This window comes from Macroventuria anomochaeta, assembly GCF_010093625.1.
Source record: "Macroventuria anomochaeta strain CBS 525.71 unplaced genomic scaffold BU25scaffold_25, whole genome shotgun sequence".
NCBI lineage: Eukaryota > Fungi > Ascomycota > Dothideomycetes > Pleosporales > Didymellaceae > Macroventuria > Macroventuria anomochaeta.
In genome coordinates this window covers 255,465-270,137 of record NW_022985386.1, presented here as the reverse complement: position 1 = coordinate 270,137, position 14,673 = coordinate 255,465, and the positions used below count along the sequence as shown (strand labels likewise).

Sequence of the window (14,673 nt, the reverse complement as noted above, 5' to 3'; positions counted from 1 at the left end):
GCAACGGCATTTCAGTACGACATCGATACACACCTGTGGTAATGTGAAAATCTCCAAACTGGGACATGGGCGCAGCATCTTATTCTCATCCATACGCTTCTCCTTCGTCAGTATTGCGCTCAACCTCACAGTACTATCGTCTACCTTGTGTTTTTCTTGGTGAAACCAATATGGGATTTTGCAGGTTGATGGATCCGTTTGCATACAACGGTGCAGCGGAGCAGATTGTTCTCTTTGCGTCTCTCATGACTATACTTAATACACGACTTCATTTGCTTTGCCCAAACGATCTGTTTTCCCCCTCCAACGTTGTTTTCCGTCATACTCTGGGCTGTCGACTCTTAGCTGTGCTGATTGCAGCTTGTCTAGCAAAGGCATGCTACCACACTCTTTTCGAACGGCAGCATGCTTGATGGTGAACATACAAATGCACTTCGAACAGCTGATCAGAGGCAGGTGCTTTCTTGCAAGCAGAATCGTCCAGACGAACTCACACAGTAAGACTCCGTTACTCAAGCACACTACAAGCTCCACCTAAGGCGAAAGCATGTGCACCATCACCTTCGCTCGAGGCACTTGTGCATGCCTACCAATGCCGGACGATCGACTGTATCATCTCTGTCCAATTGCGCGATCTCGGAACCCAGTCCAAGCCTGCCCAAGAGCCAAGTGCACGATCAGGATAGCGAGGTATGCTCAGGTGTGTGAGTGGTGCTGGAAGTCAGGCCTGGCACACTACAAGAAAGTTAATCGAGACTATGTCAGAGACAGAAACATAAGACGAGGGAAGCAGGACGTAAGCAGGCTGGAAATGGGACGTATGCGAGAGGAACGGCAAAGGACATTGGAGCGGGAGAGGTGTATCGATCCGAGGTTGCTGTGAGAGATGGATTTGAAGTGAAGATGAAGCAACGAATGAGAGGAGTCAGCATTTGGGTCAGGAATGAAGGAGGATAGCGCGGCTGCCATTCAGAATAGCCGCTGCTGCCTCGATTCGTGAGTGGGGGCGCCGGGTATGCAGTTGCCGGTTTACAATACAAATTGTAGAGATGAGCTGAGACCTAGTGAGATGGGTGGTGCTGCTGGTAAGCCGGGCCATCAGATGAACAGATGCAATGATCATAGACTGCCAATACCCACCGCTCCCTGCCTACCACGTGCCGTCGTGATGGTCTGCAGTCGAAGGATCGATCCTACCTTCACGAACATGGATGAAGCAACCAATGAGATAGGTCGACATTTCGTTAGGCACAAAGCAAGCGCTAAGTGTGCCTGCTTGCCTGCCGTCCAGACAGCCGATGGTACCTCTACGCCACTTATGAGTCTTTACAAACTGATATGGTAGACTATGGGGGATAACCTCGCTTGCAGCGATGAACTGCTGAACAGAGGAGTGCTTACCAAGAGCACAAAGCGTGAATGTCAACTACATAAACATAGATGAACTAATACCGGCCAAGAGCGACCGTATAAGCGGGTGTGCGTGATCAGTCTGTATGTGAAGCGACCACAAAGATAGCTTGATCAACTAGGCGTGAGACGAGGCAAGCGCTGACTTGAGGTGTGCCTGGTGCCTTACTTTCAGACGCCCGCTGATGCCTCAACGCAAAACACCACCTCAGCCCTACATATACATATATGTGTGGGCCCTCTTCTGTCTTCTTGCTTCTTCGTCCGTGCCCCGAACCACTCTTACTGCCTCAGGAAAAGCTGGGCCCTGTCACCAACCAGTCCAGTTCGTACAAAACCCGCGCGCCTCGCCCTCGGTACCGGCATGATCCCACCTGCAGCCTCTCTTATTCACACGATGCCTGTCTCACCGGACATAAGAGGTCGCGCCATCTTTGACAACTGCAGTCTCTTACACCATCTCCACCACGGCACTGTCTGCACGGCAGATCTCACGTCGACCAGATCAGCGGCAATGTCAATCGCACGGTTGTTCATCGGTACCTTATTGAACCGGTGGAAATATTGACGTTTCACACTCCGTTGACGCAAGAACACGCTCACCGCAACCTCACGAAGTAAGGTTTGACTGACGTCGACACTCGTGTTGAAGCCAGAGTGTTGGACGCGAGTACGACGCGTGCCATTGTCAATAAACAACCGCCGGACGTCACGATAAACGAGGCCACCAACCGGTCAGCTGCTGCACACATCGACCGGGTTTGCTTTTCGTCGTCAGATGCAGTCGCAATGGTTGGCAAGGAAATGCTCCGATCTGCTCGCCCTGGTTTGTGAAAAGTGAGGCTGCTGGCGACGGTTGCGGCGCCGCCAGCCAATCTCGGCTGTGTTCTCCATTTCGGCTAACCGCATGCGCCGTTCGGAATGAAATGCTTGCATCTCGCCCTCCGCTCAGCAGCTGCGACCATGACTTTTGACAGCAGCTGAGCAAGCGCTACTGTGGCTCCACGACGACGGCAGCGACTGTGCCCGTGGTTGAACTGCGGGTAACCAGCGGTGTGTTGCCAGGAAGGCCTGTTTCGCAGCTTCACACTTTGAGTTGTTCCGAGCAACGGGTCACGAACGCCCCAGCGCCATCTGTCGGGCTGTGACGATCGGCTCCGCGTATTAGATATTGGTATTGGCTATTGCACATCTTAAGATACGGTCAGGGCATAAGCACTGAACGGCTCCTTGTTCTGCTTGTCCCCTTCTTTTCTTCCAAGTAATGCAAGGCCTGACCCTCTGACTTCAGCCTCTTTCACAACCAGCAAAACAGCTCTCTCCCCAGGAACGAGTCAGACGCTGTTTGAATTCCGCAACACGCCCTGCAGCAGCCTCACACCTTGCCGCAGCATATCCGCTACCTTCAGTAGTATCTGCCTGTCTGTCTCTCTGCTTCTGTCTTCTTTGGCTCTGTTTTGTTTTCGCTTTGCTTTTCCTGCAAAGCTGCACTGTTACGAAGCCGTCTCATCAAGCTTCCGCAAACGTCGTTGTGTTTAGTTAGCACAACTGACCTCTTTGTCCTCCCTTCTACTATGTCAACATCACACAAGCCCTAAGACTTGCGTCCGAAAGATCCTCCAGATCTACCATTGACGTGGGCACATGCTAAAAGGTACACCTCGACCAAGCGTACAGCCGCACGTTGCAAGCCTGACTCGGATCTGGCTCGCTGGTTCATGCGGGAGCCCGCGGCTTCTGTCAAACATACCGCGAACACGTTTTCAGCTTGCGTCTTGCAAACGCCTTATCTTGTACGGTTTGATCGCTGACTTGTCGCAGTTCGCGCTTGTAGCAACACATGCGCTTTATGAGCGTTTGCCTCTTCAAGATTTATCATCACCACTGCATACCCTCTTGCCACCATCACGCATAGTTCAGGGTCTTGACGCATTAAAGCACGTCGTTCACTGCAAAATAATCGCGACCACTTTCCTCAGCAAGAAGACATGGGTACCCAGACACCCAAAGCTGCAGGCAGCAACCCTTCTACCCTCAGGGCCACCGAACACACTTACGCTGTGCGACCAGCTGTAGAGAGAAAGAGGACTGCATCGGTATCGTCATGGCATGGGTCACTCACCAGTCGCGAGGCACCAGCACCACCAGAAGAAAGGCATCATACTGGACACGACAAGAGGCGGAGGGAGCAGTACGCTGTGAAGTCTACGCAATCACCATCGAACTCGCCACCACGAACTCCAGACATACCGGAACAGCTAGCCGAGTTGATCATCACTATGATCCCTGGGTCTGAAGGGGAGGAGCTAGCTGAGGCATTTCGCGAAGGATCAGACACACCACCCATCACACGACAGTCACTGAGCGAGCTCGACATCCAAAATATCATCACGAACATCAAATTACGGCACGACGTCAACTTTGACCGCGATCTGAGCTTCCGACCAAACCTCGACGGGGCAAAGGGGCAAGAGAAGGTCAAGTCAGCACAGCGGTACTGGAGGGCCTTGGTGGCAGAGCTAGAACTGTACAATCGACTATTCCGAGGAACACCACCACTGGAAGGGATGGATACTAGCGACTGGTCGACCATTGTTCGTCACGCCGAGCGACGTATCCCAAAAATCTTCCAGACTATCCGAGATGTGCTGAAGAGTCTGGTACCCGACCGCGACCACTCAAGGGTAGATGAGCATCTAGATGTGGCGATGCTGATGCAACAGATCGAGAGGGGGGTCTGTGATCTTGTAGGCTTGTCTGAGTGGATGTCATGCCTACTAAAAGAACATTGCGCGCCGATGAGGGACGAATGGGTCGACAAGATGGTCTCCTACACCAGGACGGGTGTAACGCAGAACAAGCCAGAGAGCATTGTCAAAGGATTATGTGAACTGTTGGGAATACTGGAGTCCATGAAGCTGGTAAGTTGCTCTCAGAATCCAGATGGTGTAGTGCTAACAGCTGCAAAGGACGTCGCCAACCACCAGATTCGGAACCTCAAGACTCTACTAATCGAGGATACAGTCAACTTCGAGACACACTATCACCTGGATCGACTTGTCAACGGTCGAGCACGGGTCAACATCCAAACTGCACAGAAGTGGTATTACTGTGCAACAAAAGAGTTCAGCCCACTCTGCAGTAACGAGCGCGGCTCTTCACGTCTGAACCTTGAGGTGTTTGTTCGTGGTGTCACAGCTACGTTGTTCGGGAAAGATGGTCGATCTGATTTCCCAGAAGCCATGTACCTCGACACAGACCGACTGCAGATCATTAAAGCAGAGATCGAAGATCACATCTTCTTCGAGGTTTGCCTGAATATGTTCGCAACCCTTCTCAAGCAATTCGGGTACCAAGGGCCAAGCTTGTCGACCACACGCCAGCAACTTGTGTCCTCACTCACAGCAATCATGGGCGAATCAAGCATTGGCTACGGACCGCACCAGTGGATGGCCAACTCTGAAGCCTTGTCACTGGAGATCCTTAGGCAAGCTTCCACCCTTGCCGGCCGAGTCACAACATACGATTACAACAATTTGTCAAGCGCAAATCAACATCTGCGCCATCTGTTTTTTAGCACCTTCACGACCCAAGCTCGGAACCTCGAGGCTGCTGTACTGCCCATCATCCTGGCTACGATTGAGAAATACAACAATTCGTCACCTATGGAGCTGTTCAACAACCTCGTCCCTACCACAACATCTGCAACGCTTCCATCCGCGCACCACGTACAGTCCGCTACTACTGCCGATACGTTTTCCTCTCGTCACCTTCTCCACCCAGATACTTGCAAGCTTTCGGACATCACAAACCGTATCTCTCACATTATGATCCTGCATTGGCGCGTTTGGACTAAGATTGCTTACGTGCAAGACGACACAATCGCACCACACTCTGCAACAATTTCGGCTTCTCAGGCCCCTGAAGCCCACGTCCCGTCCCGTATGAAGACTGGCGAGACAGCAGAGACTTACGAAGAAGCACCTGCTGCTCACGAAACACCTTCGCAGTAACATCGCCGCTGCTTCTCATCTGTCTTTCTCTTTCCGATCTACAACTGCATCAGCGCAACGGCGTTGCGGTGCATTCTCTTTTCTTGCGATATCACTTCCTGTAACAGATAGCATTACTGGATATACGTAGAGGGCACAGGCAAGCATTCCTGGCGTTACCTTTTCTTCTCTTGATTCCCACATAGCATTGAAAGGGGTTCAGGCGTATACATAGCTTCATCAGGTTCACCGCTGCAGGAGACAGCACCGCAGGTAGTCACTTTAGGATAGTCAAATCTAATCACATCACCACTGTTGTATCCACAAGCCTGACATGAAGTGCTGTGTGCTCGGAGCTCGGAGTGGCAATTCGGAGCTCTTTGTACGCTAATCGTATCCGGTGCCCGTGCATTCGGTAATCCTTAGCTTCTCGTTGGCTGGAGATGATTCGGCAGTCAGACGGAAGGTGCGATGCGTTAAGTAACACTCCGGGCCTTCCTTCCAGCTTGAGCGATTTATACAATCAATTCTGCTCACTTCTCAGCCTCAAATCTCTACGTCTTTCTTTCGCTGACCAATTGCTCGTGCATTTGCAAGGTTTGGACTGAAACTCGATTCCTCGGTTGCCGATCTCTGCCCGCCACCTGAGCATCCTCCTCCATCAGCTTCTGCACCTAGAACGCTTTATAACCGACGTATAAGCTCCACACTGCGCGCATTCCGTCCTGTCCCGCTTCACACGATATCACTCCAGCACCTTCACATCACACATCGCCGCCATGTCGTTCTCGTCGCTCGTCTCAGACATTGCCTACCGCAATCCAACCCGGCCGGAGCTGCGCGCAGCAGCCTCCGAGGCAGGGCGCTCATATGCCAGCACAGCTGCCACCAGCGTCAGCATATCCGGCGACATCAAGAGTCAACTGCACGGAGGATACTCGCACCCTCTCGCACGAGCATGGCAAGCAGAGCGACAACTCACAAAGGTGCGCTCGGAACGATTCCGTCTGTGTCGCGCGTCCACTGACATGATATAGTCGATGCTCATCTACCCCCTCTTCATCTCAGATCAGCCTGACGAGGAGACGCTCATTCCTTCGCTGCCAAACCAGCACCGTCGAGGTTTGAACAAGATCGTGCCCTACCTGAAACCGCTTGTCGAGAAGGGTCTGAAGTCGGTCATTCTCTTCGGTGTGCCGATCGCACCAAACGCAAAGGATGCCCTCGGTAGCAACGCAGACGACCCCAAGGGCCCCGTTATCAAGGCCATTCGCCTCCTCCGCCGCACTTTCCCCGACCTCTTCATCACCGCCGACGTCTGCCTCTGCGAGTACACATCACACGGCCACTGCGGTATTCTGAGAGACGACGGCAGCTTGAACAACCAGCTTTCAGTCGAGCGCATTAGTGATGTCGCTATCTCATACGCCATGGCCGGCGCACACTGCGTTGCACCTTCAGACATGAACGATGGCCGCATTCGCGCAATCAAGCTGAAGTTGATCGAGGCTGGAATCGCCCACCAGGTCGTGCTCATGTCATATTCCGCCAAATTCTCTGGATGCTTATACGGCCCCTTCCGCGACGCTGCAGGCTCATGCCCCTCATTCGGCGACCGACGATGCTACCAGTTGCCGCCGGGCGGTCGTGGTCTTGCCCGCCGAGCGATCACACGAGACATCAACGAGGGTGCAGACATCATCATGGTCAAGCCTGCAAGTCAGTACCTCGACATCATCAGCGACGCGAAGGATATTGGCAAGGACATGCCAGTCGCAGCATACCAGGTATCTGGCGAGTACGCCATGATCCACGCGGCAGCAGCTGCAGGCGTATTCGACCTGCGAGCCATGGCTGAGGAGGCTACGCAGGGCATTCTGCGAGCAGGTGCTACGATTATCGTCAGCTACTTCACACCAGAGTTCCTGGACTGGCTAAGCAACTAAAGCGACTGTCGCGTTTTGTTTCGCTTCGTATCTTTGTGCTCGACGATACCTTGTTTTCAGCATTTTCAAAGGATGGGTTCGGCGTTAAAATATCTACGACTACTCAATTGACGATCTACACTTCTGCATCTGCACGCCCAAATTTGCCTGTTCAGATGCTCACACAACTTCTTTGTCTTGGTGCTTTCCGGCCATTGGCGTGCTTGCAGAGGGGCCAATTACCGCAGCTGCGTGGGTTGCCTTGCCGTGCCTTGTCTGGTCATGCGCTGACGTTCTCCACAGTCGATGCACAAGGCTGAGCTCCGCCTTGACTAAACGACATCTCCAGACGCGCAAGTCTTGCTCCTCGCTATTACCATTTGTCTACCACTTACCGACCAATAGGTCAGCACCGGAATCCACGTCCTTCTCATTGGACACGCTCAGCCTTGCATCGCCAGAACGACAGCAAAACCCCACTACATCCATATACACACCTCTGAACAACACTCGAAACGAAATTTGACTGCTGGAGATCTTACCAAGAAGCTCGGACGCTGTACAAGAGCCACTCAAGTGCAAGTTTTCTGTTCATTCTTTGGATGACACACCCTCCTACACAGTGTTATCTTATGTCTGGGGCGAATCAACAGACCAGACCAGTCATGACAAATGGTTGCAAGGTGCCGGCCACACTCAACCTAGCAGATGCGTTGCTCCAGCAGCGGGAACAGGGCATACGCATGCTATGGGTCGATGCCTTGTATATAACTCAACAAGACGACACTGAGAGAGCTCAACAGATACAAAGGATGACTACGATCTATCGCTAAGCCACAAATGATGTAGTCTGGCTAGGCCACTCAGATGCAATGACCGAAAGAACTCTACAGAACATTATCAAAGTCTACAAACTGGCAAAAATTTGAGCCTCGAGATTCTCAATAACCCCAATCTCTGGACATGGGCATCGCGTGATCTTTTTCCAGTCGGCCAAAGCCTTGTACAAGCACTGTGTAACGACTCGAGGATTTGCACCTCCATGCCACACTCCACATGCTAGCCCAATACGGCTCAGGCTTTTCGAATTCTCTGGGCCCGTCTACCGAACAGCATCTCTCCTGTTGCCAAGCTGGGCCGTGGATTGGACCTGCACCCGAAAACGTGAGGCACTGATTGATATTGCGTCTGACAGGAAGTTGTCAGTTCCATATCGTTTCCAGATTATTGAGCACAACAAGATTATCCTCAATTCTGCAATAGTAGGCCACGTCGTTGCGATCATGTCTTTCTCTGGGAAGCTAGCCGATGTTCTCAGCGTTATAGGTCGCCGCGAACAATTATCCTGGCGGTATCCAGTAGCGGCAATCTTGCCAGATCGCCGTCTCTGTGCATGGTGGACTTTGCTAGATGCGTGGCCCGACCAGAGCGTAATCCGAGGAATTGGCGACTTTCTCCATCGACGCTTGGAGAGGGAACATCAAGCATCAACAATGCCTCTAGAAGCGGCGGTTGGTCAGGGGGAAACAGTCCTGCGAGCAAGAAGATGCTGGAACTAGATCCCTGAAACACCGAACGAAGATAAGGACGGCGAGTTTTATGAAATCGCACTTCGGGTATAGAACAGAAAATGTTCTTCGTCAATGATAGAAGTCATATCGGAAATACAGGTCCACACGTGAACATCCAGATCGGAGATGCGTTGTATGCATTCCCAGAGTACGGGTACCCTTTCGTTTTGAGACAGGAAACAGAAGAAGATAATACTCTCCTTTGGTGTCTCGTTGGCCGAGCTTTTGTCGGCGAATTCATCCTGAGATTGATGTAGGGCCTTATCATCATGAAGAATTCTGGGATACGGAACCCTCTATGGAGCAGATTGTACTATGTTGACGGACCGTCAAAGCGACGGTGAAAAGGATGATGAGGTCTATTAAGAGCATACCAGTTGCAAATAGCTAATCAAGCACCATACCTTCATATTATTTAAAGTAAAAGCCTTTTTTTGAGCAAGAGCCCTCGTACTCATGCCCAATAGCCAACGCCCTGTCGCTCTTTCCTCACAATACACGCTGGCGTCATGCGCAGTCTGCGGTATGAGGCTGAGCTTCAGCTCTCCCAGGCAGACATGACTTCTTCACCACCACTTCTCTTTCTCCTACTTCCGTTTTCTGCGGGTAGATGTTGCGACAATGCTTCTAAAATAGTGATACATGCCTTTCTGCGCCCTGATCAATAATGCGAGAAATTGTGTCAAGTCACGGCAGCAACGCACTGCGCTCTTGTTTCGCGATGGCGCATCAAGATGTGGCCCACACCATCCACGAACCCCTGGATGACGCATGAAACCAGATACAACTACTTCAAATCCTACCCACCGAATCATTTTAAAGCGATACGGTCCGTTGCAGACTCAGCACCTGCATCAGCATCAAGTGAGCGAACTGATGGACAGTATCTGCAGGCCATTGTTGCGTTCTTCCTCTGGGCTTTACAGAGGGAGATCTTGGTCTGATCATAACCTTTATGGGAAAAGAATACTGGACGCGCCTTTGGGTTACCAAGAAATGAGTTTGACCAGATCCGCTACATTGATCTGTGGTTCCGATCAGATCCAATGCAAAGACACTCACAAGGCCATGTCGGTGGTCAACTGGCTACATATCTGACATGACATGCCAAGACACAAAGCTGGAAAGTTCCGATCCGAGGGATTGCATCTATGCCCTGTTTGGACTTCTGCACGAGACAGATCGAGACTTCACAACGGTGGACTATTCCAAGTCATACGCGGTACTATTTGTCCAAATCACACTGTTCATGTTAAGTCGATATGGTCCCTACGTATTACTGTACGCTGGGCTCGCTTACAGAGAGGAAGTGTCGGAGGAGTGAAGATATCCACCGATCACCATCTGTTTGCTGGCGGTCCGCTGCACTGATTGTCCAGCTCATTCGGTTAGCTCGGTTTGCTTCCCCAACCCTTCACTGCTATCCCCTTCTACTATATAGTCTCGATCGATTCTAGCCAATAGCTCTTAAGATCAATCAACACAATCCACTCACTTCAACAGGAAGACCACGATGAACATAAGCTACCCAGCTGGGCAGTGGATTGGCGCTGCACTCGAGAAAGGGAGGAAAAATTGCTGAATGTCATGAACAAGATGTTGGCTAACAATACATTCCTCCTACGGGTGCTTGGAGCCAACAAGGTTGTATTTGAGGCTACATCAGGAGCTGAAGTCATCGAGATCATCCCATTCACAAACGATCTGTGCTACATTGTTGAGAGATATGAACAAATCTAACGCCAGCACCATCTGGGACGTCCAGAAGGCAAAGGTTTGCCTGTCTGTCCCCTGAAGGCCATGGTTTGGCACACATTACTATACTATGTATGATCCAGTTCTCTCGCAGAAGAAAGTGTTAACAAATTGTTCGAGAAATACGCTTGACCTCCAAATTCGGCAGGAAATTCGACTTCATTGGTTCAATCAAACTGCCATAGCCAGGATGACGAGGCAGAGGCTCTCGGCACAGCCAATCATCCTATATCGACGTTTGAGCAACTACTTTGGATCCGCAGCCCTCATAACCTCTTCGCCACCACTAAGGGCGTTAGTGGAAGCGGGCCTCCCTGCACAGGTTGGATGGGATCTATGCATTTCGAGGACTTGATGTGCCTGTGCTGTTGAGGGCCGACCATGCTTGCAAAGACAATCAGCGTTGGATATTAGTTGAGCCAGCTTATGTAGACGACATGACTACATTTGACGAGGACAAGGAATTTACATTACAAAATCTCTGGGCTACCCAATCCAAAGATTGAAGATATCGTGCTCGTTTGATCAAGCGCAACGAGACATTACCACTTTATTCCCATGTCAAGACCCCCAATCAGGCCTACGTTCCTCCAACTCCACGAGTCCCTCCCCATCACGATTTCTCAGCGCATGCCCCGCAAACGATATCACGGGCGTCGCAATCTCGACTCACTCGACTACCACTCATCCACGCCCCCTAAACGCAACGGCATCCTCAACATCCTCCGTCCACCCTCATCCAAACCCGGCAACCTCCCACCCCTAACATTTATCTGCAAACTCTGATGCAACAACCTCGGCGCACCCAGCTCAGCATCCTTCTGGCTCCGCGTCGCCACGAATTCATCCTTCGACCGGCCGGCCATGACATGCTTGTTCTGCTCTTTATGCTGCTTCACAGTCATAAACGGCACCGACTCCTTCCTCCCCTCCGGTGGATAATCATGCCCTGTCCAAATCCTCGTTTCATCCGGCATACTGAGCAGCTTCTGAGCTGAGGTCCAGAGATCGTGTGCACTACCGCCGGGAAAATCAGTTCGCGCAGTTCCAATATCCACATTGAACAGCGAGTCGCCGCAGAACACATTGCTCCCGATTTGGTAGCCCATATGGTCCAGCGTATGGCCTGGGAGATGGATTGCTTTGACTTCCATCCCACCCACTTTCACAACCTTATCATCCTCGAACAGCTTATCAAAGACGACCTCATACTCCTTGGCCGCCACACCATACCTCTTCCCAAACAACCTCTGCACCTCTCCAATCCTCTTTCCAATCCCAATCTCTGGCCTCTTCCCCGTTTTACTCAGCTGTGCCTGGAGGTATGATGCAGCGCTTAGATGGTCAGCGTGCACGTGGGTTTCGAGAATTTGTTGGACATTGTAACCTTTTTCGGCGACCAGGGTAAGGAGAGCGTCGGCGGATGTGGTTCTGATGGTGAATGTGCACGGGTCGAAGTCCAAAACGGGGTCGATGATGACGCTGGCGAGGCTTGAGGGGTCGGTGACGATGTATTGGAAGGTGCCTGTCGTGGGTTCGAAGGTGGGGTGGATCATTGGTTCAGTGCAAGGGATGGTTGGAGGTCGTTCTGAATGGTGGTGTTGGGTGCTGTGGCGCCTTTTCTGTGAGACCGTCATCTTGGACGAAGGTGTTTGCCTCCGTGGTCTCGGTAATGCAGATTGTTCTTTTGGAGACTCTCGTCCAAGATCGGTATGCTGCGAGTGTGTATTGCCAGATAGTGTACGTGAATACCGGCATACACACTTCTGAGTCGTTTTTGGAAGTTTTGTTGTTGTTCGTCGAAGCATGGTGAGGGGACTCGAATATAGAGTAGCCATGTTGAGTAGTTAAGATATTGGGACTACAGTCACAGTTCGTAGTCTGGATATTATGTGATATATTATATATCCATCACTGGAAGTCACCGAGAAGTCTACGACCACAAGCTTAATTGCTTCTGTGCATCACCGTCCGGCGACCCACTTGCAGATGAACGCCGGTGACAGTGACGGATTGTGCGCATCGTGCAACACGGGACAGGTCTTCAGTCAGCTCATTCGCATGTTTTGTAGGTGGTAATTTGCTCAACATCCATGTGCTGTGCTCTGCATCGGCGACGTTGCTTACATACGAGTTCGGCGATGTTGAGGTGGAGACGGAGCGGCGCAGATCACGTCGCAACACCACAAACAAGACGATGCATCACCGACGAGCCGACAATATTATCCGAAATGACCGACGGTCCGAACTTTCAGGGGTCAGGTCTCACGACTGATGATCGTATGTTTGCGGAGAAAAGAAACCTTGAGACCGAGAGCCAATTGCGGTGACGCTAATCCGCTAGCGCGAAGACGTGATTGTGGAGGGCTCAAATTCTACAGCTCCTGAGGGCAACGATTCCTCAGCAAACACATTAAGGGTTTGGTTGTGGGTGTAAAGCAGTGCTGAGAGAGCAAAGATAGAGCTAGTCCTGGAGAGTTGGAAATTTGGAGTTGCAAACTTGTTTCAAGAGGAAACCACCACCGACACCCAAAATGTTCTGCAGCCGCATCACGTGCCAGATGGCGCAGAAGACATCCGCCCGTACTTTCGCTACCGTCAACACCGCATCGCGAAGCCACAAGATCGTCGTAGTTGGTGCTGGTGCAGCTGGTTCTTCCATTTCGCACCAGCTTTTGCGCACCGGAAAGTTCAACGCAGATGACATCGCGGTTGTCGACCCAGCCGAGTACCACCACTACCAGCCAGGATGGACACTCGTTGGTGGCGGACTCAAGAACAAGGAGGACCTGAAGCAGCCTCTCGCACCTCTTCTCGACCCAAAACTCAAGTTATACGCCAACAAAGTTGGCAGCTTCACTCCTGAGGACAACAGCATCACACTCGGCAACGGCGACAAGCTGAACTACGAGCATCTCATTGTCGTTCCCGGCATCAAGGTCGACACGTCCAGCATTGCTGGTCTGCCCGAAGCGCTCGCAGACAACTCATCCAACGTATCCACAGTCTACACCTACGAGACGTGCGACAAGGCCAACCGCGACATCGCCGCTTTCAAGAAGGGAACCGCAATCTTCACACAGCCGGCAGGCGTCATCAAGTGCGCCGGTGCGCCGCAAAAAGTTATGTGGCTAGCCTGGGACCGCTGGTCGAACGCCGGCCTGTACAAGAAGAACGACTCGAACTCCGCCATCAACATCTCCTTCGCCACGGGCCTGCCGGCGATGTTTGGTGTACCCAAGTACGCCGCTACCCTCGAGAAGCTTCGGGTGGAGCGCGGCATCGAGGGACTCTTCGCTCACGATCTGATTTCGATTGACGGCCAGACTGCTACCTTCAAGACCGCGGCTGGCGAGAAGGTCGAGAAGAAGTTCGACCTTCTGCACGCAGTCCCTAAGATGGGTCCGCACGCATTCGTCAAGGAGAGCGCTCTTGCTGACGCAGCGGGATACGTCGATGTTGACAACGCGACACTCCGCCACAAGAAGTTCACAAACGTCTGGTCCGCAGGTGATGCTTCGTCTCTCCCCACTTCAAAGACTACTGCCGCAGTCACCGCACAGGCGCCCATTCTCATTTCCAACATCCTGAAATCGCTCGAGAACAAGCAGCAAGAGCTCAACGCAGACTACGATGGTTACACGTCTTGCCCACTTACGACCGGTGAGAAGGAAGTCTTGCTCGCAGAGTTCAAGTACGGTGGTGTGCCTAAGGAAACATTTGGACGCCTCCTTGGTCTGGACCAGGGCGTCCCGCGCAAGGCGTTTTACTACCTCAAGAAGGATTTCTTCCCATGGGTTTACCAGAACTATATGGTCAAGGGACAGTGGGGCGGACCTAAGGGTTTCATAAAATAGATCATAGGCTCACGGTCGAGAGGGCCGCGAGGTTATCATCGAGAAGCGTAGGGATGCAAAAGCATAAGATACCATGTACGTCATAGAACATTCAGAGAAGCACATAAACCATAGTCGAAACATTCACAAGCATTGACAAGTATCCATCGTGCGCAGAACGGTA

General features: G+C 51.8%; 5 protein-coding genes across 5 annotated transcripts; 4 read left to right on the top strand and 1 right to left on the bottom strand.

The window, feature by feature from the left end:
- Positions 1-3,398: 3,398 nt before the first annotated feature.
- On the top strand, positions 3,399-5,423 carry BU25DRAFT_432799 (uncharacterized protein; the record flags this gene model as incomplete). The annotated part of the gene is made up of 2 exons (XM_033708741.1): positions 3,399-4,331; positions 4,380-5,423. The coding sequence occupies 2 exons, from the start codon at positions 3,399-3,401 to the stop codon at positions 5,421-5,423; spliced, it is 1,977 nt and encodes a 658-aa protein (XP_033559723.1).
- A 496-nt stretch (positions 5,424-5,919) lies between these two features.
- Positions 5,920-7,665, top strand: BU25DRAFT_412566 (tetrapyrrole biosynthesis, porphobilinogen synthase). The gene is made up of 3 exons (XM_033706824.1): positions 5,920-6,388; positions 6,440-7,579; positions 7,631-7,665. The coding sequence occupies exons 1-2, from the start codon at positions 6,182-6,184 to the stop codon at positions 7,346-7,348; spliced, it is 1,116 nt and encodes a 371-aa protein (XP_033559722.1). The 5' UTR covers positions 5,920-6,181; the 3' UTR covers positions 7,349-7,579; positions 7,631-7,665.
- On the top strand, positions 7,640-8,385 carry BU25DRAFT_115126 (uncharacterized protein). Its single transcript, XM_033700378.1, has one exon. It carries the CDS (start codon positions 7,930-7,932, stop codon positions 8,158-8,160), a length of 231 nt encoding a protein of 76 aa, XP_033559721.1. The 5' UTR covers positions 7,640-7,929; the 3' UTR covers positions 8,161-8,385.
- Positions 8,386-11,078: 2,693 nt separating this feature from the next.
- On the bottom strand, positions 11,079-12,580 carry BU25DRAFT_412563 (Metallo-hydrolase/oxidoreductase). The gene has a single exon (XM_033706823.1). It carries the CDS (start codon positions 12,489-12,491, stop codon positions 11,331-11,333), a length of 1,161 nt encoding a protein of 386 aa, XP_033559720.1. The 5' UTR covers positions 12,492-12,580; the 3' UTR covers positions 11,079-11,330.
- Positions 12,581-13,214: 634 nt separating this feature from the next.
- Positions 13,215-14,510, top strand: BU25DRAFT_345565 (sulfide,quinone oxidoreductase/flavo-binding protein; the record flags this gene model as incomplete). Its single annotated transcript, XM_033703056.1, has 1 exon — positions 13,215-14,510. One exon carries the CDS (start codon positions 13,215-13,217, stop codon positions 14,508-14,510), a length of 1,296 nt encoding a protein of 431 aa, XP_033559719.1.
- Between the last annotated feature and the right edge of the window lie 163 nt (positions 14,511-14,673).

Bases quoted from the DNA above. Each gene is read 5' to 3' on its own strand.
- BU25DRAFT_412566 (XM_033706824.1), top strand. From the start codon at position 6,182: ATGTCGTTCTCGTCGCTCGTCTCAGACATTGCCTACCGCAATCCAACC. The intron at 6,389-6,439 runs GTGCGCTCGGAA...GACATGATATAG, and splicing joins CAGAGCGACAACTCACAAAG to TCGATGCTCATCTACCCCCT.
- BU25DRAFT_115126 (XM_033700378.1), top strand. From the start codon at position 7,930: ATGACACACCCTCCTACACAGTGTTATCTTATGTCTGGGGCGAATCAA.
- BU25DRAFT_412563 (XM_033706823.1), bottom strand. From the start codon at position 12,491: ATGGCTACTCTATATTCGAGTCCCCTCACCATGCTTCGACGAACAACA.